The sequence below is a fragment of the Hydractinia symbiolongicarpus genome, chromosome 4 (assembly GCF_029227915.1).
Source record: "Hydractinia symbiolongicarpus strain clone_291-10 chromosome 4, HSymV2.1, whole genome shotgun sequence".
NCBI lineage: Eukaryota > Metazoa > Cnidaria > Hydrozoa > Anthoathecata > Hydractiniidae > Hydractinia > Hydractinia symbiolongicarpus.
The window spans coordinates 7,495,988-7,521,732 of NC_079878.1; the positions used below are offsets into that span (position 1 = coordinate 7,495,988).

A 25,745-nucleotide genomic window follows, 5' to 3' on the forward strand; every position below is an offset into this window, starting at 1 on the left:
TTCTTTTTGCTCTTCGATCTGTAATTGCTATAATTCAACTTCCTTGATTTCTAACTTTCCATGAGTTAAATAAATAAATAATGATACGAAACAAAAACAAAATAACTTATAGCTTGTCATCAATTCAAAAAAAACGTGATTCAAATAATAATTATTCACCAACAAATATTCTGTCCGAATCAATGAAAACCCACCGAATTGTTGCAAGAATGTTTTAAAAAATCAATTTTGTTCCAACTGTTTCTATGAGCCAACTCAAGCCCTAAACTATTCCACCTGAATGGTAGTGACAAACAGGACAACTCTTAAGGAGATTGAGCACGAAATTGTCCTTGTGACGTTTACAATAAGGTTTGGGTAAACAGAAATGCTAAATATAAATAAGATGGGATTAAGATAAAGGTGGAGAACAAATATAGATTGATAATTTAAAATGTCATCTCTGTAAAAGTTGATAAAATCTGTGTCAGCATCGCACTGTTGCTACTACTGAGTCTGTGCAGTTAGAAACAGTGTTGCGTGTTTTGAGAGATATGTTTGCTATCCTGATTAAGCCCTGGTGATTATAACATTTGCGTTAAATGCCGCACTTTGGCCTTCAGTCATCTTATTCTGAGTAAAAGAAATTGCTCACACCCGAAAGTGTCTTCCAAAAAAATGACCTTAACCCACACTTTTGCTTGTTGTTTAACTTGGACCCTTCATTTATTATGATTATTTGATAAAGTGATGCTTATAAAGGTGATAGCTGTTTCAAAGAATTGCATTGTTCTAGCTTTCTGTAAAAATTATTTTCGGCTAACGGACAAAACATGTGCAGACGATTGATTGTTAGAGAAATTTTCGTATGAATAACCACACTTGTTTTACAGACAAAATAAGAAAATTTTTGTTGTGGAAACATAGTCCTGGATATTACGCCCTTAGAAGTGGACAGCCTCAAAGCAGAGAATAAAAAAACGTTTCAATAAACCAGAAATATATAATCTATTGAAATTTAGGAATGCATCTTATTTGACTTGTCAACGTATTGCATGACACTATGTCTATTCAAAACGTCCCACAACGAGAGATAACATTAATAAACATTTGATAGCATGGCGTGGTACATATTACAGACCAATCAAGAGAAACGAAGCCAGAAAATTTTAAAAACATCCCAGAAATACTTTTAATTAGTGAAACAACATTCGACCAAACGACCCATTGGTTTGATGGTGCTCGCTTTCATTATTGTGTAAGAAATCTATCAAAGATTTGGCTTTAAAATGTCTAATCAGAGCTAATCTATTTAGCTAAATTCATTTTTGATACACGGATAATTTTATAGTAATTTTGCTAAATTTTATTTATATAGGAAATTGCTTTTCGCTTTTTGGTTTACACATAAACTACTACTCATAAACACTAAAAATCACTTTGCTTTGTTCTTCGTCCAAGCTTTTTTGTAAAAAACTCTTTTTTTTGTAGTTTCAAAGTTTTTAAAATTTTGTACCAATGCCCACTTTAAGAGCACAGGTGATTCAAACTTCTTAGAAACCAAAAAAAAGCACTCGTATGTTGTAAATACAAGTCCTTTGTAGTAAAATCAGACAAATTTGAAAACTTGTCCCCAGGGGTTCTTACAGGCAACAAACCTTGGGCTTGGGACAAGGATGACAAAGTTGAGGGAGGTTGGACACGAAATACACAGTCAATATATTATCGTGCGTTACCTAGACATGTTACCAACCTTAATGTGATATTGTGATAAAAACATGAAACATTTTCAGCATTTGCGTTATGACGTAATGTGTCAGTTTTTGATATAGTGATAAGCAAATGAGATATTATCAATGGCGCCAATTCCATCAATGGCGCCAAATAATTTTGCTAATTGACAAACCGGATACATTCGAGTTATAAGGCGGGGACACGTCTTGAGATGTGAAAAAAATATTAGCTATCAAGGTTCATCACTGAATTTCTTCTTGTTTATTTTCTCACAACTTTAACAGACCTGGGTGTCACACGAACACCCATATTGATAATACGGCAATGATTACTTTTTTTAATGACGTGCTTGAAAGATTGCCAATGGGAAATAGAGAAACAAAATAATAGAATGAATCTCGTGTCTCATTTTATGTATGCTCTATGCAAATCGTGTCGAGTTTCGTGCCGAAGTTTATCTGAGCTGTAAAATGTTATGTTGTAGATAGTATTTATTCCACTGTAAAATTAATTATTTGCTCTGATACAGGTATTAAAAAATTTAACTAAAGGAAAGTTATCTGGTGAATCAGTAATTGAAATCAGAAGAATACGCAGAAGTTTCTTTGAATTTTTTTTTGCGGGTCGGGTTCTATCGAAAACAAGGTGCCTCACTCGTCAACTTTGCGCGGTAAAATGATTTGTTATATAGTGGATAGTATTTATCGATTATCTACGTTTTTAGTCTTTAATAGAGTTGTTATCAACAGACATTCTTGACCCCAGAGCTTTTTATCTTAAAAAGCTCTAGGGTCGAGAAAGAGCAACGGGGAAACCCGCCAGGGAGCACGCAGTATGCTCTTAATTAAGCTATACAAACCACGCAAACACCACAAGTTGAATTAAATATTACTTAATATATTGATCCTATTTTCATGCTAAAAGGTCAGCAGAAAGAATCGTTAGTCTTGTAAAGTTAGAAGTGAAAAAAGAAAGTTTTACTCACGAGTATCACAGTTGTATATCATATGTGGAGGGTATGCATAAGTAATGATTTGTGAGATGACACAGTGTAAATTTCTTTTCGAGTAATCACTCAATGATACAATTTCTCCTCTCCTTGCTATAATGGAAAAACAAATTGTTCATCTTTCATTCGTTTGTAATTTTGGATGAATGGGACTTGGTAAAACCGAAAAAAAATCAACATAAAGATAACATGAATTACCCGCTTGACTGCAGCCACACATTGCACAAATCACCAAAACTCTAATGACGCGAAACATATCCTAATAAAAATGAAAAAGTTGCAAGACATCACAATCCGAATGATTTATGTGTCTACCATACAAGCTTAGCAACTGGTCAGAAAGCTTCATTGTAGGGAAAAGCACTTCAAACCATGGCATCAAATACAAAAAGCAAAGAAATGTTATTTGTCTTTAAATTGTTTTGCTTTTGTGAACGACAGTATGATGTTACCTTCGGAACTTTTTATTTTTCAGTCTTTGTCTCCTCTACACAATTCAACCTCTAGGAGTAAAATGTAAATGGACGCAAAATCCTTATTACTATGAAGTAACTTCAACCTTGTCCCAAGCGTTTTTGAAGGTGTTTATCACTGAGAAAAAAGGTGAGGTACTAGGCACGAGGTTGATTTTAGTTAAAACAACAAATATCTTTTATTCTGTATAATAATTTTATCAAAAAAAAACATACGCCCAAAAGTTCGATCAAACAAAAAAATTAACAAAACACAAGATAAAAAAAGTCAAATCCAACTTTTAGTAATAAAATACTTAGTTTAGGGATTTTTATATACATTTTCATATTGACGTTATGAAAGAATAAAATTGATCAACGCCTTCTTATAAAGATTACTGCCATTAATAGAAAAGGTCAAAGCCTGGGAAACATCCCTTCTAAAAGTATACAAAGACAGAAGAAAGTAGAAGAAAGTTTAACTTTCTCACTTTTTGTGTCAAAAAAATAGGAAGTTGAAATGTGTAATGTTTGTTTTAAATATATTTAGAAAACTTCTTTTATTACTTTTGTCACCTAGTAATATTGGTTCTAACAGAATAAAAATATGTTCTGTCTACCACATAATTTCAGATACGCACAACCTCGTCCCTAGAGTTTTTGCCTTGTTTAACCGTCAATTAAGCGCTAGCAGCCCTTAGACAAAAAACCCTGGGGACGAAGATGCAGATACGCAGTGTTGCAACTCTTAGCGGACCAATCGGCAAGTCCATGCAGCTTTGTACTTATTATTATAAACAGAGGACACAGAATCCTAGACTTTACGTAAAAGAAAAGCACTCACCTATACCAAGAGTTTCACAAAGATTCTAAACACTAAAACACAAGGACTCTTTGCACTAAGATTCCAATTACTTTGTAGTGAATTCCATAGCAATAGCATAAAGACTGCAAATGGAATAAAGGTGAAACAATATGTTATATTGGCTAGCTTCAAAATATTTACAAAATAACGACTCACCCAAATAATGATTTATAATTTTTGCTAATATATGTATATATATCGTTCTTTTTATACTATTTCCAAGATTTTATTTAAACGCCTATATTAACGACTTTTGTATAGCGAAAATTGCGAGCCATCCCCTCCCACCACGTAAACTTTTATTGTTAAAAAGTAAAATTCCAAGAGTTTGCTGACCTTTTCTCCAGGAGCGATGTTCGACAAAAATTTTAATGAGTAAAAAGAGATCCAAACGGTTCCCAGAACCTGCAACCTTGTTCCAAGTACTTTTCTACGCATTTCGTGTTGGGAATAATCCGTAATAGCAGTCCCATCAACCTCGACACCAGTGTATCTTGTATCTTCTTGACACAGGAACAGCCGCTGCTCTGGATGTCAGTTCGAGATAACGGGTATTAGAGATATCAAACGTTGACTATAATTTCCAAATGTAAGACTTGCTTAGTTCTAATAAAGGACGATTAGAATATGTCATACGCTCAGAAAAAATAATTATTTTATAATTGTTTCAACGTTGTGAAGTGAAAAACACAATATCGGAGCTTGAGTTCTCTATTTTCGGCTGCAAGAAGCACACAAAAAGTTCCAAGTTGAGTAAATTTTTGTTTATTCATAAGTATTAAATCCTTGACTCTAGATCTCCCACCTCGTCCCCAAGGATTGCTTGGTCCATTTAAAATTGGGATGGTCGATCCAACAAATATCTGGGTAACCTTCGATTTTTCCTGTTTGTGAAGTTTATAAAATTTTGCTAAGCAGGATACGGGTACAAAAAAATAAACAAGAAAATCGCCAGAAAAGTTATATACAGCATTTTCTGTAGGATTTATTGTTAAGAGCAAAAAACAAACTTGGTTCTCTCCCATAAAAAATTCAAGATGGCATCGGAATTCTAAAAACGCGTTTAGAGTGCACAAGAGGATAACGGAGGGTATCAGTATCATCTGAGAACATTGTAACAATAGCCTATTTCAAACGCAGTAAAATCCTGATCTATAGACAAAGGGAAAATTTGAAACACATTAGATAACAATTTTTTAATTTCATCTACAGAAGTAATATACAACGTCCAGTTTCTCTCAATAATTTGTCTGTTCAGTGATGACTTCCGGCTTTCTTATCATCGTCAAAAAATAATTTTTCCATCGCGATAGCCACAAGAAATGCACCAACGCCCCAAGTAAAGCCAGGAAACATTCTTAACATAGCTCTTTTTGGTCTCAATTCTGGATGCTTTCTCCACGCTTCGAAGCGTTCCCACGGGTCTTTCACCACCTGTCCTGGTTTTGGGTCCAAGCCCAGCTTCATTGCGAAGTATTATAAAAGTTTGTAGGACTTTTCTTTCCGAGCTCTCTTCGACAGATTAGTTTTTATCAGCCTAAAAAAGGAAATGCACGGACATTAAGTTGCTAGTTAAAAACTTTAAAGTATCATAGGACACAGAACAGAGCGAATTTCTTAGGAAACAGTTATCGTTTTGTAATTTAAACTTTCAACAAAAGGAATATGTGTACATGGGTAAGAAAAACACAATAATAAAATTGGCTTGATAATTCAGATAAAATAAATAAGCAGTAAATTGTAATACACACATCACAGAAATAACCCTGGTCAATCAAAAACTAAAAAAAAATAATACCAGTACAATTGTCCAATAGCAAATTGGGTGGGAGTTAATAAGCGTGAAATATATTGCACTGATCCACGTAACTTTGAATTTAGTAAGTTCTAAACGAAAGACTCCAGTGCTTATTATATAGATTCAAGTCAACATTGGAAAAATAGTGGTTACTGAGAGGTTTTAAAACTATTTGTTTTGACTTTTATTGTCCAATCAAATCAAAGATACAGTTTCAAATCAATGATAATCACTTGCTAATACAAAATGTTGCAGGTTAGAAAGATGGAGAAGAAATCGAATATTTGAGGAGAAATTTCAACCAACTACATCCCAAACATTTTACTTTTTTAAATTCCAAAATAAATAAAAAAGTTTGAAATACAGAAAAGTTGGTAAATTTTACTAAAAAAAGCAAGCAAAAACAATTTTTAAGCTTCTAAAACAAGACATTTTGATCAATGGTAAAAATTAAATTATTGGAAATGTCAAGGGAGTAAAGCGAATGTTTAATAACTTTATTACAATGCTGATATGCTGTCACTGGCGAGAGAAAAACAAAAACAAAACAGGTTTAATATTAGTCAATTATGGCAAATTTCGATAAGAATTTTAAATTTGATACAGAAGAAAGCACAACCTCCCATAACCAAAAATGGAACTATAAAAAAAACTGATAAAGCCAATAAATTACTTGGAGAAGACAATAAGGAGAACCTTTTGTCAGTTTTGCATTTGTTAAATTTTAAAGACTGTCAATTTACGAAATTATTCCGTTGCAAAATCTGTTTGCAATTTTTAAAAATATCGATTAGTAAAAATTAATTTCGTTTTTAACCTCGTAGAAACTTTTCTTATAGTTTTTTCTCCGATTAAAGTATTGAAGTATAATATAAGCAACAATGCAAGTTAGGTTCAAATAGTTATTGTCAAAGATTACATAACTGTAGTTGTTTGGTTTTCTATATATGCTCTCCTCTAAATATCAATAGCTATTATGTTTTCCATTAATAATATTAGATGTTTATGTAATAATCCTAGAATGTTTTTCTAGTGATCGCCCTTGAACCTTCGTCATCATATTCCTTTTTAGATACCCACATCTTTTTAAATGTGTCCAACGATGCCAATATAGATCCACCAATCCATGTCGAATACAATCTTTCTTGTGGGGCTGAGATCCTAATTTTTATATCCTTGGGAGCTACCTTTTTAACTTCGCTTAAAAGGCGGTCACCAAATCCTTTAAATAAAGTTGAACCACCAGACAACACAATATTCTGGTATAACGATTTTCTAAGGTCTATATCTGATTTTTGTATAGCAAATGCTAATACTTCATGCAAGCCTTCAAATTCTTCACCCAAAAGTTCTGGCCTAAACAGCAGCTCAGGTGCTCGGAATTTTGCAGCTCCAATATCGAGAACATTTCCATCTGGTAAAACGTATCGCGTTTTTTCACTGTCCAATCCCTCTTCTTTCTGTGGATTCAAGGCCAAATAACACACCTGCTCTTTGATTAGTTTCACGATTTCTTGCTCTGCTGTCGTTTTGAATGTGGCACCTTCACGTTTAAGTAATAACTTTAGATATCTTGTGACATCTCTACCTGCTAGGTCAGTTCGCATAATAGAATGTGGCAATGCAAAGCCTTCGAAAATGGGAACAGAGTGAGTAACACCATCTCCACAATCTAAAACAACACCTGTTGTTCGACCGGTGGCATACAAACTAAGAACAGCTTGCATAGAAACAAATAACGCAGGCACATTAAAGGTTTCAAAAAAAATTTCAGCTGCCTTTTCTCTATTTCTTCTCGGATTTAAAGGAGCCTCTGTCAACAAAACAGGATGCTCTTCTGAGAAGGTAGATAGTTGCTCTTTTGAATAAATGTATTGCCAAATTCTTTCCATATCATTCCAGTCTTGAACAACACCATGCTCCATGGGATACTTGATGTTAAGGAGACCACGATACTCTTCAGCTTTTGGACCAATGAAAAGGTCTCCCTCCAAGGCACCTGCCATAACTCGAACATGTTTTGGTCGACCTATAAATGATGAAAAATGGCATTTGGGAATTTGGTCACCAGCAAAACCAGCTTTAATTACTCCAGAACCATTGTCGATAACAACAGGTTGATTTGCAATGACATCATAATTACTCATGTTTGCTTTCTAAAATATACATATAAAAACACAATCATTTTTACAAAGAAACCTTAAATGTTACAATAAAACCCAAATTAAGTTGATTACATTTTTTGAGGGTAGGGGTGCCTTTTTTAGCTTTGAAAGTGACAGAGACATGGTATTGCCACAAAACTTGGCACACAATTGTTAGCATAATGAAGGACAAACAGAAAACAAAAGTTTTGGTTAACGTCCTTTACTCCAAGATGATGCTATCATAATACATTATATTTTAGAAAAAAAGGCTAAAATAATGGAACCAACTTTGTTGAATGTTTGTTAGCATAAAGTTCCCAAAAGCTGTAATTGAAAAAGACTCTCATTTTGTCAGTTGTTCTTCCTCGGTTAAGTTCTGGAATTGTTGGTGGAATACATAATAGAATATTTTAATTTTGTTATTTGCTAATTTAGGTCAGGGAGTCCACACTCATGTTGCCATAAATAACGTTGTTTGGACATAATTTTTAAAACTTTCCTCCATAATTTCTACCATGGCACAATTCAAAGTTTTGACCCTATGATTTAATGCAGTGTCTATATCTGTCAGCCAGACAACATATGATCAAAATCTATAGGCCCAGCAGTCTTCAAAATAGTGGAAAAAGCCAGGACTGCACAAATCTACAAATTCCCTCCAAATGTATAAAGCCAAAATTCCATAAAAATGTCTAAAAAGACGTAACTCTTACCCATAATTTTAAGACCATCTTTATTACCACAAAGTTTTCCGCACTTAGAGACTGTTTACATAGGACCCATGCAAAAATTTCACACCAGAGTAAAATTCACAATTTTTGGAAAGTATGCCTACCTGAGAGAAAAGATTCGACCCATTAAGGGTTGCTTCTGTATTAAAGTTTAATTTGAAGTAAAGAATCAATTAAAATTTAAATTTGGTTTAATATCACCTTCGTCTCGTGTAAACAGCCATTAGTTTAAATTTAGAATAAAACAACCTTATTGTCTTTCTTTTGTAGGAGGACAATGAAACGAACATCAGTTTGAATAAAAAAAGCTTTAATAAAAATTAAAAACTGTGATTTGTTTCACTCTAAGGTGACATTCTCCATTCTCGAATAAAAAAGCTTTAATAAAATGAAAAACTGCAATTTGTTTCACTCAAAGGTGACATTCTCCATTATTATAAACGCATGTAGATTAACAACTAACAGTTATGCCAACTTTAAGTACATAAATGGTTGCAGGCATAAAATTTGCGGACTTTGCTCAAATTAGCAATAATTTGTGTTAATTAAAGTTGATTATTTGTTCATGATAATTTGTTGTGATGAAACTAAAATGCTCGACGGGCTCATTATTTAGTAGTATTTCTAGTTTTCGTACAACTCAAATAGAGAAAGGGTTGCAAGGAGAAAATTTTAGACACTAATTTTGTAATCACAAAGAGAGTTACGTGGTTAAACAAAAGTTAAAATTTTTATGTGAATTTTAAACAAAATATAGCTACTTTTGTTGAAATAGTTTTAAAGGGAACCCGAGGTATAAAATAATGTTGAAATTATATTATAGAGCTTAAAAAGTTAGCTAACAAGTCTTTTTAAAATTTTTAAATAGTTCTTTTTGTTCTCAAGATATTCTCATTTAAAGAATTTCAGATTTAATTATGCTGCATGAATTATGATGTCATATTTCAGTAATAGCAAATTTGGAAATTTTCTTTCATCAGTAATTTTAGACCTGTTAAGGGGTGTGCATTAAAACTCTATCAATGCATAGATTTTATAAAGGTTAATTGATAAACATAAATTTCTTTGCCAAAATGACACTCGCTTGCTCGTCCCAGGCCTCTTATTTTTTTGCTGACGACTCAATAACTCGGGATCTGCAACTAGGTTTGCAATCAAATTTTGCGGGTAAGCTTGTATAAGCCCTATATGTTTATATGTATAGCTATATATATATATAATTTCTACTTCACAATATTGCGTGCATTTTAGCACAGAATGTAAAAACACTGCAATTCTCACAAATTAAAATAATCTGATTTGCTAAATAACTTTCTACCTTTCGTTTTCGTACACAACTTAAAGAAAAAGTTGAACTTGATTCTACTGTGCTTGAAATGAAACGGACAGGAAACTTTTTCATTCACATGATGTAAACATTGTAAGTACGTGTGCTCAGAACCTTTCCGTTCCACAAAAATTTTCTTGAAGTGGAAAAATAGCCTTAACTCGTGATTACATAAGTTGAGTACATTACAACTGTTATTAAAGTTCTTTGTGTGTGAATTTGCCATAATCATAATGTCTACATATTAAACTCCAAAAATCTGTAGCTAGCTACTGGCTAGTATATGGCAAAATATAGCCAGCTAGTTTATGCCATCCTTTCATATACCCTCAGTACAGGATCTTTCCCCGATCGGGTGACTGTCCCCCGATCGGGATAAATCACCTGATCGAGTGAGTGCACAACGACCCGATCGGGAGAGACTTACCTGAATCGGGTGAGTATTTTTCTTGCTTAAAAGTGCTTTTTAAAAGAGAAAACCGCTGGCCAAAAGTGCAATATAATTTTTGCTTACATTAAGTCATAAACTTATTTTGTGCCGTTTCACTGATTAAAAAAAAATTCACCGTGCCGTTACAATGCTACTGATGATTTCTTGAGTTAGATTTACTACATGGGGCATATTTTCAGTCTAGGTTGAACATGTTGTGCCTCTGAAGCTCATTTTAGTTGTCCTATAGACATGTGCTCGGAATTAATTCAGTAAGAAGCCAGTATAGCAAGCTATATAGAGAAAAATGTGCATATTTTTTTATCTGTCTGACATAAAATATAGAATAATATATATAAATATAATAAATAGAATAATATAAATAAATATATAATAAAATATAGAGAAATATTGATATCTTTAAGACAGCTAGTTAGCTGTCTCTAGAGCTTAAGCTGACTAGATTAGGCAAGAACCAAGTCTCTCCCAAGCACCTTCGGTTTGTTTGTGTATTTAGCCAGCTAAAAATTTACTGCTTGTTATGACTCCCTCAATCCCGTGGTTGTTAAAAATTGCCGCCAGTGCTGACTCACATGATCGAGTGGTTAACTCAATCGGGGGTCACTCACCCCGGATCGGGGAAAGATCCCGTAGTGACCCTATTTTGCTACTACCTGTTCCCCATGTTTAATTAGTAGTTACAGTTGATTTATACAGTAACAGCTTAACTACAGCTTATTTTCTCTGACTAGCTAGCAATAGTGCATGAAACATTCCTTTCCCTTTTTTCATCTATGGCTAATAAATTAACAAACCATTGTTCATGTGACTTTATTGTGATTATAGTGATTTCTGAAGAAATTCGGGGAAATTAAAAATTACAATCAATGATAGATTGTTAATTGAAACAACTTTAATGACATTAAAGAAAAGTAAAATTAGTTAAAAATGACACTCCTTTATACTTTACTTCCAAAAAAGTATGAACAACTTCTCCGCCATTTTAGTTTGTGTTTGCGGCGCATGCTCATAGGATTTCCATCGACTTTTACAGGTCAAAAAGCAGAAAAGTAGGCCCCGTCAGCTAAACCTGCATGCCCAGGCCCTTTTAATTTTTGAGGAGTTTTTTCTTATCCCTCACCCACCCTCCCAGAGCTATTTTAAATCTTTTAATAAGTTCTGCGTCTCTTCTTCCCCTCTAATTCCCTTTTGTCCTTTCATCTTGTTTAAGCCGTCCAAATATAAAAATCTTACAAGTCATTGGGGATGGAGGACCGAGGTTTGGGGGAGCTATTTTTCTCTTTCTGACAATCTCGGACGAACGAGAAATATTGAGCCGCCCGAAGTTGTCAGAAAGAGTAAAGAATTAAAAAACAGGGAATCCTAAAGTTAGTGTTTTTTTTCTTTAAGGGGGATTTTCACGAAGCGAATTGAACGGCGAATTCGACGGCGAGTTGTATCTGAGCATGCACAGTTTTGTTTGTTTTGATTTTGCAATGAAATATTCGCTTCGTTAAAAAGTAGAAACAGTTCCTACTTTTACGCGGCTAAAGGTTTCGCTGCTAGTTTTTGACCAATTAGAACGCGGTTAAAGTAATGTATAGAATGAATTTGGCGCTTAAGTTATTTTGTGGTTAAAAATAAAAAGCGAATTCGCCGTGTAATTCGCTTCATGGAAATCCCCCTTCTGATCGACTACAATGACATTTGGTGTTTTTATTCTTCTTCTTGGTGCTACAAACATTACTCAGATACACTTGGAACAGTTGATAACGAACAAAAAAAAGGATGAAAAAAGAAAATTTATGCCATTCACAAAAGATTTCCCTTGCAAATAGTTTTTTTTTTATTTTCGCTGAAGTTCTTACGCGTAAATTGTCCCAAAATTAAAATTCGCGAAAATTTTTGTCACACAATTTCGCGATTTTTTGACCTCTCGGCTCTGCCTGCAAAAATAGCCCCTAAAATATTAGACGTCAATTCAAAAGGTCAGAATTTACGTCCTTCTTTCAATCGTTGTATAAGAAATTTGTCCAAAGGTTTCACATCCTTGTCCTATTTATACCTAACTAAGCAAAATCCTTAAGTTTTTGCGTGTGAATTCCTTTTTCGGAGATAGTATATTTGCAATGTCTGGCCTAGGTTTTTTCTTCTTCCAAAATCAGCCTTTTGAGACATTTTGCGATCAATAACACATAACCTAAACCCCAGAGTAGACTTTCTAAAACAGTATAAACAACACAAAAAAATGGCTGCAAGTGAATTTTTCTTTTGATATCATAAACTTTTTTGTTCCTGTTGTCGATCGAAAACGTTTAAACCGTTGTTTTGCGACAGAAGCAGGTTTATTTCTTTATATACCTTTACCTTTTCTGCTTTTTTCTTCCTCATAGAAAACCTATTTAAAAAATAAACACTGCGTGGAGAGAAAAAAGGTCGCCTCCCTTGTTCAGTTTTTTAATCAATTACGTTATAGTTTAAATTCTAAAGTTTCTATTCCCTGTAAAAATATTATTTTAAAAAATACAATTTTCTAATATAATTTTCTTCACTGGTGCGATGGAGCAATCTTACCGCGCTGTTTGTCGAAACTGGCAATAGGAAGAAGTATCATCAACACAAAATCCCAAGTTCTGCATTGCACCAAATAGGCGTTTTTTTGGGGTTGCGGAAGAACTGTTCATTAGGAAAAATCTTTTGTTTATGATAAGGACAGCAGAGTTGTTAAAAATAGAATAGAAAATAAAACTACTTTCATAATGACAAAATAAACGATTTATTTTGACAGTCTGGGTAAATTTGAGATCTTGCAAAAAGCCCTCAAGTTTAAAATTTATATAGAAAACAATAAATTCTTGCTACGTATTTTCACTATATTCTATCCCCTTATGAATCAATTATAAAGTGGCTCACATGTAAAGCTACAATTTACGTTTTACTTTCTCGAAACATACCAACAGAGGTTACACAAAACTGCAAAAACTATCCCAGTTAAAAAAATCGGGTGTACATGCAACTAATTTTAATGGAGTGCAAGATAAATTAGAAGCTTCTACAATGTTCCTGAAACAATTCTCCTGACAGCTCCATTATTATCTCCTTTGAAGAATATCTCAAGCGAAACAAGCCAAACATAGATGTCAAACTCAGCTTTCACCAGCGGGTTCACTTACAAAACCCAACAAATCGAATGTCTCAATTGCTTTGTTACGAACAATTTCATCACTATGGTTTTTTATTTTCTCTAGAATATCTTTAACTTGGTGACTTTGCAGAAGCGCTTTACCGCCGTCTAAAATTACCATGTTATGTTTACATTTAGTACAAAACAAAAAACTGATAAAAAAAGTTACTGCTTACACACAAGCGCAATCAAACGAACAAAATAAACCAGAACAAGAGAACATCGCTCCTATTAGCACAGATATCAATGAACGTGCTGTAATGAAGACCCACTAATCATACTGAAGTATTGCAGATCCCCATTTCCTTAACCAAACAAAGTAGACACCAATCCTATCCTCGTTCTCAAGTAAAAGAAATAGAGTTAAATTGATTTAGACTGTGACATTAAACAGCCACGATTGAAACCCAATACCCTCTGCCCTAAGAGCGTTAGCCTGTGACATAACTCAGTCAAGATTAAAACCCACCACCTTCCGCATTAAAAGCGAACACCTCTACCAATATACAACACTACCGGTCCGTTGATTACATGTCCAAAACTTACCAAGAGAAGACAAAGCTTGTAAGAATGTGAGGCCATTAAATAGTGTTTGAGCTTGTGTACCGTCTTCTTTCAGTAATTTCGCTACTTTAGATGGACATTCCGCTGCAGTTATATGTGGTAAACAATCTAGGATATAAATATTTCAGATAATAGCGTCAAAAATGTTAACGAACAAAAAGTTCTGACATAAAAACACGCGGTATGGGGTCTTGAAAGTAATCAATAACTTATGATAATTGTCAACACACTGGCGAAGTATTCAATAAAAAAATTATTGGTTGTTGAAATTTTCATTGAAAGCATCACGTCACTTACCATCTACGTTTGCCAGCGTCATTATAAGTCCAATCAAGCCCTCATTCTGCATTAAAGGATGGTCTGATCCTAGTAAACTACTAACAGGTTTTAAAGCACCACATGAGAGTGCGATTTGAATACTATCTAGAGCAAAAGAAACATTGCATGTCAAAAATACTTATGGAGTAGATGTGACTCACTTAGATGTGACTCACTTAGATGTGACTCACTTAGATGTGACTCACTTAGATGTACTCAGTGACCCTAGCGTAGAGGTGAGTTACGGGAGAGTGATTGAAAGAAAATAAATGCTTTTTATAGGAAATATACAGAAAAAACAATAGGTACGTACAAAAAGCTACCTAGTACCCATTTTTTAAATTATAAAACTGGCGCAACCTTCTAAACAATATTGCCAAAAATATCAGGGTAGATTCAAAATTGTGTTTTTTAAATGCAAAAAAAAAAAGATGAAAACTAATGCAGCTATCCTACCTGATGAATTGCTGTATTTGAGAAGAGCTGCAATAAGTCTCTGTGCTTCTGATGGTACCGTCGATACTGCTGTCGTTTCGGAGAGCTCACACACCTTCTGCATCAAAACTTTGTCAACTAGCAACTTATTTGCTAGATCATCTAAAAAGAAGGATCGCAGTCGCATCGAAACAAGGCGTCTGGAGTAGAGGAATCTTTATCAAACAGCACGTCGCTCATTCTTCTTGATCAGGATAAAGGAGAAAGTTGCATTTTCCAAATTTTTTTCAATATTGAGGGAGAAAAAAATGAAAGTGTTAAAATTTTCAAAGTGTGGAGTTGTAGCTCTTCCTTTCCTTTATTTCTACAACAAGAAAAATAAAAATCACACCAGCTTAAACTTACCATGTCCTTGCACCAATAGTCGCAAGATAGCCAACGCTTTGAACTGAACTGGCAGCACACTTGTTTTAATTAAAGTAACAGACACTTCTGGAAGGCCGGCTTCAATCAGAATGGCTTTGTTGTGAACTGAAAGGGTGAAAAGAATATGGTATTAGTAAACGTTAAATTACCTGATTTACTATAAACACAGATTCCAACAGTCAAACAAAATATCGTATTGAATATAAAAAATACAAACCTGGTATGGTAAGGTTTCTTAAACAACTAGTAAACGCTTGAAACCGGTCGGAATATGCCTAGTAAAAATACAGAACGTCGAAAATAGTAAGAACATCGAAAGTACTTCTTCCTATACTTAAACTGATCTAACAAACAAGCGCCAGTTAACACCTAAACCCTCTTAAATTAACGTTTTTTGATAACCTTACTTACCTCGTCCTCAATATTTTCTTTTATCACATTGATAAGGTTTTCATGAATCTTACTGTTTACTATCGCTGCACAGGTTTCATCTACAGAAGAATTTAGAATTATTATTAATATTATTTAAGTTATTTACCTAGGGTAAACTCTTGGTACTGCTATAGCAACGAGGTTCCTGCGAATAGGGTCTTAGCGCATTTAAAGCTCCCAATAGAGCTACAAATGTCGTGAAAGCACAACAATCGCCAAAACAGACAACCACCTAAGATATCAATCCTATTCTCATGCTGAGCGCTAAGCAGAAAGTTTAGATTCATAATTTTGTAGTCTCTGGCATGACTCTGTCGGGGTTTGAACTCAAGATCTCTCGCACTTGAACCAAACGCTCTACCACAAGGCTACCAATCTGAAACTGTAAAATGAAAACGACAGGAAGACCTACAACTGTTGACATAATTTATTGGGAAAATCGATGTTTATTGACAATACTGCCAGAGTTGATAGGCTGTGATTGAGCGTTCCTTCTTAACAGCATTTTACACTAAAGTCCTCTATTTTGCTACTAAAATGTTATAAACATTGGTCCCTCTCAAAAGTTTAAGAAAAGTTTGAAAGTTCAAATTGTGTGAGGACTCTCCGTAGACAAGTTCTCAAAATATATGTACGTACCACTTCTCGTGTAGTTTCCAAGAGCCAGACCAGCTGATATTTGTATATGTTTATTGGCAGATTGGATCCAATATGAAAGTCTCTTTAACAGACTGTCATCTGTTTTTTCTAACACTGTAAAACTTTCCTCTAAATGCAGAAATTTTATATGGTCATGTAATTTGATAACAGGAATGGGACGTCAAACTTAAACATAGAAAATGAGAATTCAAATAACTCTGATAATTAGTTTTAGTGTAAAATATATACCTGTTCATACCTCCTGATGTTAAAATAACTACCAAATCAGCCATTTCTTTCATAATATTATCCGTACATTCAATATCACTAAAATTTGGTCGTGATTCAATCAATTCTGATAAGATTTTCACTGCGTTATATTTGCATAGCAATATCCTAGAGTTTTCTAAAGATAAGAATACAGTAGCTAGCAAAACTTGTTGATATATTATTTCTGGAAACTTCCTCGTGGACATGCAAAATTAGCAGGGCATTATACAAATCCTCTTTGTGAAAACATTTGGACCTGTTTAAAGTACTTCACACTACAAAAGCAAGGTTGTAAGAAAAAAAATTAACTCGTAATAACAGCATGATTGTACTACAAACAAATGATTTTTCACTTTAAAAAATTAATGTTTTTTACAAACCTTTCCCACCCAACTCTGTCAATATATTATCTAACATCGCCTTTATTACATCTTCGTTGGAATTCTTTAGTAAATTTAACAATTTTTCTATTATATCTTCTAATATTTTTAATCCAGTTTCTACAATAAAATTTGCAGCAATTTCAGTCGTCCTTAAATACATAGAACAAATCAAATGTCAAGCGAGGCAGAATAAATTACACTAACCTGAGTCAATGAGACAACCGATCCCAGTAATGGCAGACAGACATATTTGTTGGTCAGAAGTTGAAAACTTCTCCGCAAAACTCCATAAAATTGATAAAGCATTTGCATTAAGAAATTCCTCCTGTAATTCTTCTACAGAGAAAGCAAATCAACAAAAATTAATATTAGACAAAATTTGGGCCCATGGGTTCACCCGCTATACATATTCTGGTCCTTAGATGTCTGCTGGTCATAATATTCCAAGCATCGATTTTTCATGAATTAACAAGGTAGCAATTCAGCTATCATTTTGAACAAATTACAGACAGTAAAAATAAATAAATAAATAAATAAATAAATAAATAAATAAATAAATAAATAAATAAATAAATAAATAAATAAATAAATAAATAAATAAATAAATAAATAAATAAATAAATAAATAAATAAATAAATAAATAAATAAATAAATAAAAATTATATATATGTATATTTATCAAAGAAGAAAAAATAAACAAACAGACGTATTAAGACGAAATATATATATTGCAGCTAACAAGCCTTAATTAGTTATGTATATATGTATATTTATTGCAGTTTTTGTTTGAACTTTGCACTTAGAAATGGTTGTCGTACGGTTGAAATGGAGTTGGAAATTTATTGGGATATTTTGTCAACAAGAATTATTGCTTTTTCCTCAAATGCAAATTAAATGTGTGAATATGTTTCATGCAACAATACATGCCAATCTCAGGATGAGTAATTTTTTTTAAAGGAAAAATAATTCCCATGTAAGATTATAAACATGTACCACATTATAGCAACAGCTATTTTAACTGAATTTGATTAACAATTTTTAAGGGAAAACTGAAGCACAATTGATAATTTTTGGTCACTGCATCAGGAAGAAATCTAAGGTGTTGTAGTTGATAACAAAACGTTAAAAAGTACTGTTTTAAGCATATAATTTGGTTTATTAAAGCTTAAAAGTTTTTGGTATCTTATTCTTTGATTCAAGAGCAAAACAAAAAGAACAAAGAAATAAAATAAGTCTAGAATAGAATAAAATATACAAGTTAACGTAAAAAATAGACAACAAATAAAACGTTAAGAAAAAAATGCTGACAATAAAAATGAAGGAATTCGCAAACGATCCATTTGGTCACGACAAAAATAAAAACTTACCACTATCAGAAATAATATTCTGTATGCAAACAAAAGCTGGATGAATTGTTTTAATCCATGAATCATCCTTCGACTGTAGGACTTCTTTAGATTTTGTCATCAGAACAGTAACCCCTTTTTCATTTGAAAAATATGTTCTAGCATGCTCTAAATAATAATATTCAAGATAAAAAAATATTGTCAATTCCTTTCAATGAAGTTTCTTTTTCCATTATTATTTGGTGGTAAATACATTGAACCTGATGTGTATGCATATCGCCATTGCTAACGCAACACACTAAACAAAAAGTCACTGTTTGCAGAAATAAAAAGAGTAAATAAAACTAAATTAATTTTCGCAAGAATTAATTTAGTTTTTGTCAATTTTGCGAAAATTAGTTTGTTAAAAAATAATGGAGAACTTGCTATCCGCAAAATTTGTGAAAAATAATCTCCATTTCTTTTTTTTGTTCTGAAATTGATTTACTTTTCTTATGTACTACATATATAATATGTGAATTTCAACTTCAGCAGACCTATAACTTTCCTATATATACTCCCGTGAAAAACGGTAAAAAAACTTTATCAAATCTACTTTGCACAACTTAGCGAAAACTAGTTCTCGCGAAAATTAATTTGTGTTCGGGTACACAATGTGCTGTATAGAGAATATGAAAAAATACTTTGATGAAATACAGAAAAATATCAACGACTTACCATTTGTTGCGCAAATATTACATAATGCACGCAAAGCTTGCAACGTTATATCAGGAGTGTCACTTGAAATACAATTCACTGCAATTTTTACCAGAGATTCTTTAGCTAATAACGAACTATTTGATTCTAAAGAAAAGACAGCATTGTTTTGACAACCATGTACAAAAGTAAGTGTACAAAATTTAGATTCCTTTGAAATTATTATTCTTAAACTTTAGAAATATTGTTAAAACTTCTCCCTAGACAATGGCTTTCTAGAAGTGCTTTTGAAATATTTTCTCCTGTAACATATCATAGCCGGTTCAGGGGTAGTTGGACATACCCCGAATAGAGTTTCTTGCTAGCCATGGTATCTTATTTAAAAAACTGTTAAAAATTAAGATAATATTACATCCTTTACTACCGGTACCAATTATCCTGGTAATTTTATCTTTCATAATATTGTATACACAAAAATGCTAAACATATAAAAGGCCTTCCATTATTTGTTATTAAAAATTGCAGTTGGCATTCATTAAGGGTAGTGTGCATTCCACAAGTTTTAGTCTCACTAAAATGAATAATTTTGGAACAAAGGAACAATACGTTTTCATATTGTTGTCAATCAACCATGAAAATTGTAGTTTCCAAATGGATTCAGAGATATTCTACTATTAGCTATTGTAGAGCATTGCAAGGTTTGCATGTGGAAAAACAAAAACTTCCTGAAATTTCCATAGTTGCCATCAGCAGTTAATTATTAAGGGAATGTCAACGTAAATATTAATACCCTATTTAGGTTCAATTTTATCTTTAATACTAGTTAGGGGTTATAAAAGAAGCCAGTACATCATACAACTTACCCTCTCTGGCTACATCTGCAATCACATTTAAAACTAAAGATTTATTTATTTCCTTGTGCATAAGCAATGTGATCAAATTGTTTGCATCTTCATCATCAATGATCCTTGATTCTAAAGTGAGATAAACAAAAAAGCATTATATGCACATTTAGTAGTGTGGAATGATGCTAAGTAATAAAGTTTCCACAGTAGGAATCTCTTACTACAGGCCATGATTATAAAGTCATGTGAATTCAAAGCAAGAAATGAAAATTTAAAAACTGACTAAAAAGTTACAATCATAGTAAAAAACAGTGATTAACAATTAATATAACTTTGTACATGAAATATATTTTACGAATACATATGATACGCACTTTATATAAAAAATAGACCCTAAGGTATACATTCAATGAACCTTAGAACAAAGCCAGATGGGATTAAAACTTATTTATCAAGCATGGTATGTTAAAATAAAGGTATCAGAACATTTACATGTAAATAAATTTAATATACAAAACAACAAGTTTTTTACAATCACCACAAGCACAAAAATATACAAAACCTTTTGTTGAGTAGCTCACTCTCTTTATCTCCCCAATAAAGAGAGGAAGGGATGCATGATAATTTTTAAATAGTTATTGGATTTAGTATAATTTACATTGCTACATGCCTCTGTGTTTAAATAACATTTGTCAGTTTTTCTGTCACAAGCCATAAAAAATAAATGGGTTGAAACACCAAATGGGAGGATAAAGTGTACTTGTAAAAGGAACTGGAGTTGGAAAGGTTATTCTGTATTCAACTTTGAGTGCAGTAGGGCTTTAACCTTTATAAGACTATAACCTTGATAAATGATTGAGATTAAGATAATAAAAACATTCTAAATGTCAATGATATAATTATCAGCAGGCCTATCAATAAGGGGAGAGCAATAGCTCTTGCTGACGCTAAGAATCACCCAATTCTTACCCTGTCTCAATTATTGTAACCTTGGGAGAGCGATTCATTGCTCGGGTGTTTTTTTCTTATTGATATAGGCTTGTATCAGGTGCGATGGTATCTATGTGAATAATTTCTTTTGCTACACAAGATCAAAACAAACTCTAGTTTTCAATTATTTCAGCTATCAGAGACAAACATTGAAAGCCAGAGAATACCTGTACTCTCCGAGTTTTTATGATCAAGGTTTAATTTTTTTTGCAATAAATTGATAGTTGCTCCAAATAAATATATATATATATATATATATATATGTGCTTACCTTCTGTTAGGAGCTGGAGAAGTGCTTTATCTCCTTGTTGAATATCTTCCAGGGCAGTTTTTAACAAGGTTTTGATGTTTTCTGCCATACTTTAAAATTCAGAACTAATAATTCTTACTTATATTATCTAAAAAATAAACTATGGCTTAACATAGGAAAACGATTATTGTATACAGAGCCACAAGAAAAATGAGAACACACAGTGAATTTTAATTTATGTATTGGTTTTTTAAAGATAGGAGAACATGTGCAACCCCGCCTCCACACTAATAAATACAAGCTATACTATTATTAGCTCACTAGTCGATAAAGAACTGTGGAAAAATCCACTTAGGCAATACGACATTGAAAAAGTTGGTTTGCTGACATCAGCATTGCAAATCCAAAAAAAATTGATGAAATTTAGTTTATTCGTAACGTAGATCTTGAAACGCTGATCAAGAAAATGTATAGGATCATGGGTTTTTGATGAGCGGTTAATGAGATAAGGGTTTCAAAATTTTGCTGACGTCAGCAATGGCCACGTCAAAACAGAACTTTTTTTACAAATTTGTGTACCTGCCTCCATCGTATACATCTTGAAATACTGATCAAGAAAATGTATAAGATTATATACTTTTGACAAACGGTTGCAGAGATATTAGGGCTTAAGGGATTTTGATGACGTCATAAACCCGTCTATTCCGAAACGGATTTGGGGACCCAGGTGTGGGAACCTTACCCAAATTGGTCCTAGGTGGTCCCTAGTTACCCATGCGGTGAAAAATCATTGACGTAACCACCTCGTTTCCAAGTTATTTGGCCTCTAAGTTTTACGTGCACTGTAATGGCTTCATTAATTTATTATAGGATATTAACGTTAGTGTTATTGACGTTGCGCTGAAACGTCAGAAAATTTAACATATTAGACATAAGTTTTTCGGCTATATATATTAATACCTTTTGCAAAACAACTTTATCCACACCAAATAGGATATTTGCAATACCACTTTCTCACTAAGAACTTTATAACCAGGTTTATTTGACGTAATAAGAAAATTGTTTCATTTAAAATTTCTTAAAAATAATTAACGGAAACGGAACAGTATTTACATATATTGAAATATAACAGAAATTAAAAAACTTTTAAAACCTGAAGTGCTATAGGGTGTCCACTTACAGGGTGCTATTTTGACAAATACTGACATTACGGGATCCTGTGTTTAGCAGTTTTCCTTGACAGTCTAGAATGCCTAAAGGCATTGCACATGTGCTTTTACCTGCAGGCATGACAAAATCTTCCTGAAGAAACCTGTAATACACAGTATATAAAATCAATTCAAAAGACAATTTCCAGCGCTGTGCCTACTGAGTCAGTGAAAAAATTAGGTGCCCTGATTATAATGGGCTATATAAAGAATTTGGAAAAAATTACCAGCCTCCTATCAATTGATGTTGGTGATTAAATATAGATAAAGAAGTGGGAAAACATGGCTTCTGATGACTTTGTCAGCAAGCTAGAAAACGGAAAAAACACGCCTTTTATCTTCCTAAAACTTTTATGTAAGAATATTCCAGCTAATATTATTGTTAATAACATGCAAGAAAATCCAGTTCAGAAATAATTTCTTTTTAGTAGTTCTAAACTCACATTTTTTTCTCCCTAAATTCTCAGTTGAATACTACATTTTTAGTTTTTTCTTAATTTGTGGCAAGTTTTCAGCCTCTAAAATCTATGGGTTCTTACATGAAATGTGTCCTTGAAAACACAAATCTTTCACAATAAGGCACTAAATGACTATCCCATCTTTGTATAGATTAGTTTATAAAAAAAACAGTCAGGGAAAACTGTTAACTAAGAGTGTACTGCTGCTAATTTGACGTACTACTCTTAATTTGAAGCATGCAACAGCCTAATTTGGTTAAAGGACGTCTAATTAGGCTACGATACGATTAGCCCAGATATGCCGAAACTACGTGCCTTTTCATGTTTGCACGCTCTGAGAAATCGATGAACAGTAATCTGTTAAATTCAAAAAAATTTGCTGGGGTCGAAATCAATAAATAACCACTTTGTGATTTAATCCAAATTTGGCAGATATAATCCTAATTTGGCGGATAGGCCATTTTGAATTTATGGCTAAGACTGCATGTGCCACCTAATTAGACACGCTTAGCACAAAACCTGTCAAAACAACTAATGGCTCCCACGTTTGTTCTACATTGCTTTATTACTGACCTTGGCTTTATTTACAAAGATAAAATAATTGATGTGGTCCCTCAATTTTGTTCTAAAGGGGTTGAACTAGATTCTCCTAATTAGCAGTACACAGTTAGCAGTTTTCCCTAACTGATATAGCATGACATTTAAGGAATTTTACAGTGTAGAGGTATAGAGTTTTCCGAACTGTAATTAATATCCATTGCAGATAGCAGAATTGCTGCCAAATCACAGAATATTTTGTTTGATTAAGATTACTATGTCTTTGCGATAGAGCGTAACTTTATATGTCTAACATTCGAAGTTTTTTTAGGAAAAACCATTTTGTACTACATAACTTTTCAGCCTCTAAAATTACCATTATTTACATGCAGAGGAGGGTGCCGACTTGCGGAATATATGAGGGCCACTGCAGGTGTTTTTTTTTGAGGGGGTTGAGGTTTTTGTCTGTAACCGCCCAGAAAGGAGTGGGCCTGTCTGAAACCGCCCAAATTGTGCCTGAAATGCAATGCACGCCTGAGCTCATTGTTCTCATTTAAATTCTGTTAAGAAGAAGGAAGATCCTCTTTTGTTGTTGTACTCTCAGTTTATTATCTGTGGAATTTCATTACAGCTACAGTACTCGTGTTCGTGTAACGAGTGTGGTGCACACGCACCATGATAAAATCGTGGTCTTTATGTATAACAAACATTCAAACATTCTATCCTGGCCACCACGCTAATATTATTATCTCCATGAAGGATCGTGTGTCCCACGATTATTTTTCGCGAGCTCCATGATTTTTATATGCAAGTATAATTTAATTTTTTTACTTTTCAAAAAAGTCTTTCATTAAAGTTAATTTGTTTGTTTCAGGTTTTATACTTTTAAAATGCGATCTAAAAAACATTTCTATCGCCGCTTTTCGTTTTTAAACTTTTATAATGCGATCTAAAAAAGCATTTCTATCGCCGCTTTTCGTTTATAAACTTGTAAAATGCAATCTTAAAAAACATATCTATCGCAGCTTTTCGTTTTTAAACTTGTAAAATGCAATCTTAAGAAACATATCTATCGCAGCTTTTCGTTTTTAAACTTTTAAAATGCGATCTAAAAGAACATTTCTATCGCCGCTTTTCGTTTTTGAACTTTTAAAATGCAATCTAAAAAAGCATTTCTATAGGCGCAGACAAATTTAACTTTTCTAGACAAATGACATTTCGTAAAAATACGATCGCGTCCATGACGAAAAAGTATACACCAAGCGAAAACTATGAATATATGCTTTTTTAACTTGATATAGACAAAAAGCAGCGATAGAAATGTTTTGTTACATCGCATTTTGATTCACAAACAATTAAAATCTATCGTGTAGCTAGCTTTATCACAACGAATTAAAACAACAAGTGTTAATTTATTTTTTGTCGTCAGTTTTTGATTTAATTGATAAACTAATACGGTCTTTGTTGTTTTACAATAGAAGTTATCTATCATGGACGCCACAGTGTAATGTTTAATTTTTGCTTGTGTAGCCCACCAGGTCCATGATTGTTAAAAAAAATACGCATCGTGGGCTATCATGGTTCGTACGTACCATGAAAAAAACACGAACCACGATGTTAACAAACCTTTTCACAGTACTGTATATATTTATCAAATATATAAAAGATATCAGAACATTTCCACTAATACTGCTCGACATTACAAGCATAAAACATGGTAATAATTGTTGTTTCAAATTTATTCAGGTTTCTCTAGGCGAAATTTTAAGTTTTTTTTAAACGCTGGAAGTCGTCCAACAGCCCTGCGATTTTTGTTAGTTTTGCGAGTTGGCACCCTCATGGGCGTTTGCAAAAAAAGAAATCAGTGAAAAGTTTAAAAAACTTGTTTCTATTTTTAGTATATTTTTAAATTTTCTATTTTTAGTATATTTTAAAATATAATTTAAAATACGCAAAGTTGGTTTCACAAGTTTCAAAACTACTTTTTAAAAAGTCTACAGCTACTATCATATTTTGGCTTGATTAGGTGGATGTCACAAATATTTGGTGTTAGAGACCCTAATATTTGATCGAAATTTTTGATATACTGAGTTGAAAAAACTAAAATGACAAAAAAAATATTATACGTTTGTTGTCTCCCCAAAGCCATTACTCATCATTATTGTTGTGCTTCGCTTTAAAATGCGAAAAGGGTTTTGAGAACTAGTTAAAAACAGTGCGCGGAAACTCTATTTAAACGAGGTGCCAAAGTTATCATTAAATATTGGCGATTTAATGGCGCAAGGGTGAAG

The 25,745-nt window shown here is 33.0% G+C and overlaps 2 protein-coding genes across 2 annotated transcripts; both read right to left on the reverse strand.

Moving 5' to 3' along the window:
* Nucleotides 1-5,220: 5,220 nt before the first annotated feature.
* On the reverse strand, nucleotides 5,221-8,839 carry LOC130641040 (beta-centractin-like). Its single transcript, XM_057447674.1, has one exon. The coding sequence runs from the start codon at nucleotides 7,982-7,984 to the stop codon at nucleotides 6,854-6,856; it is 1,131 nt and encodes a 376-aa protein (XP_057303657.1). The 5' UTR covers nucleotides 7,985-8,839; the 3' UTR covers nucleotides 5,221-6,853.
* Nucleotides 8,840-12,948: 4,109 nt separating this feature from the next.
* Nucleotides 12,949-21,571, reverse strand: LOC130641042 (rap1 GTPase-GDP dissociation stimulator 1-like). Its single transcript, XM_057447675.1, has 15 exons — nucleotides 21,273-21,571; nucleotides 20,030-20,140; nucleotides 19,188-19,313; nucleotides 18,492-18,638; nucleotides 17,328-17,459; nucleotides 17,121-17,240; nucleotides 16,730-16,876; nucleotides 16,471-16,599; nucleotides 15,811-15,890; nucleotides 15,617-15,674; nucleotides 15,379-15,504; nucleotides 14,995-15,135; nucleotides 14,518-14,643; nucleotides 14,203-14,328; nucleotides 12,949-13,764 (listed from the first exon to the last, which is right to left on the reverse strand). Exons 1-15 carry the CDS (start codon nucleotides 21,358-21,360, stop codon nucleotides 13,619-13,621), a joined length of 1,803 nt encoding a protein of 600 aa, XP_057303658.1. The 5' UTR covers nucleotides 21,361-21,571; the 3' UTR covers nucleotides 12,949-13,618.
* Between the last annotated feature and the right edge of the window lie 4,174 nt (nucleotides 21,572-25,745).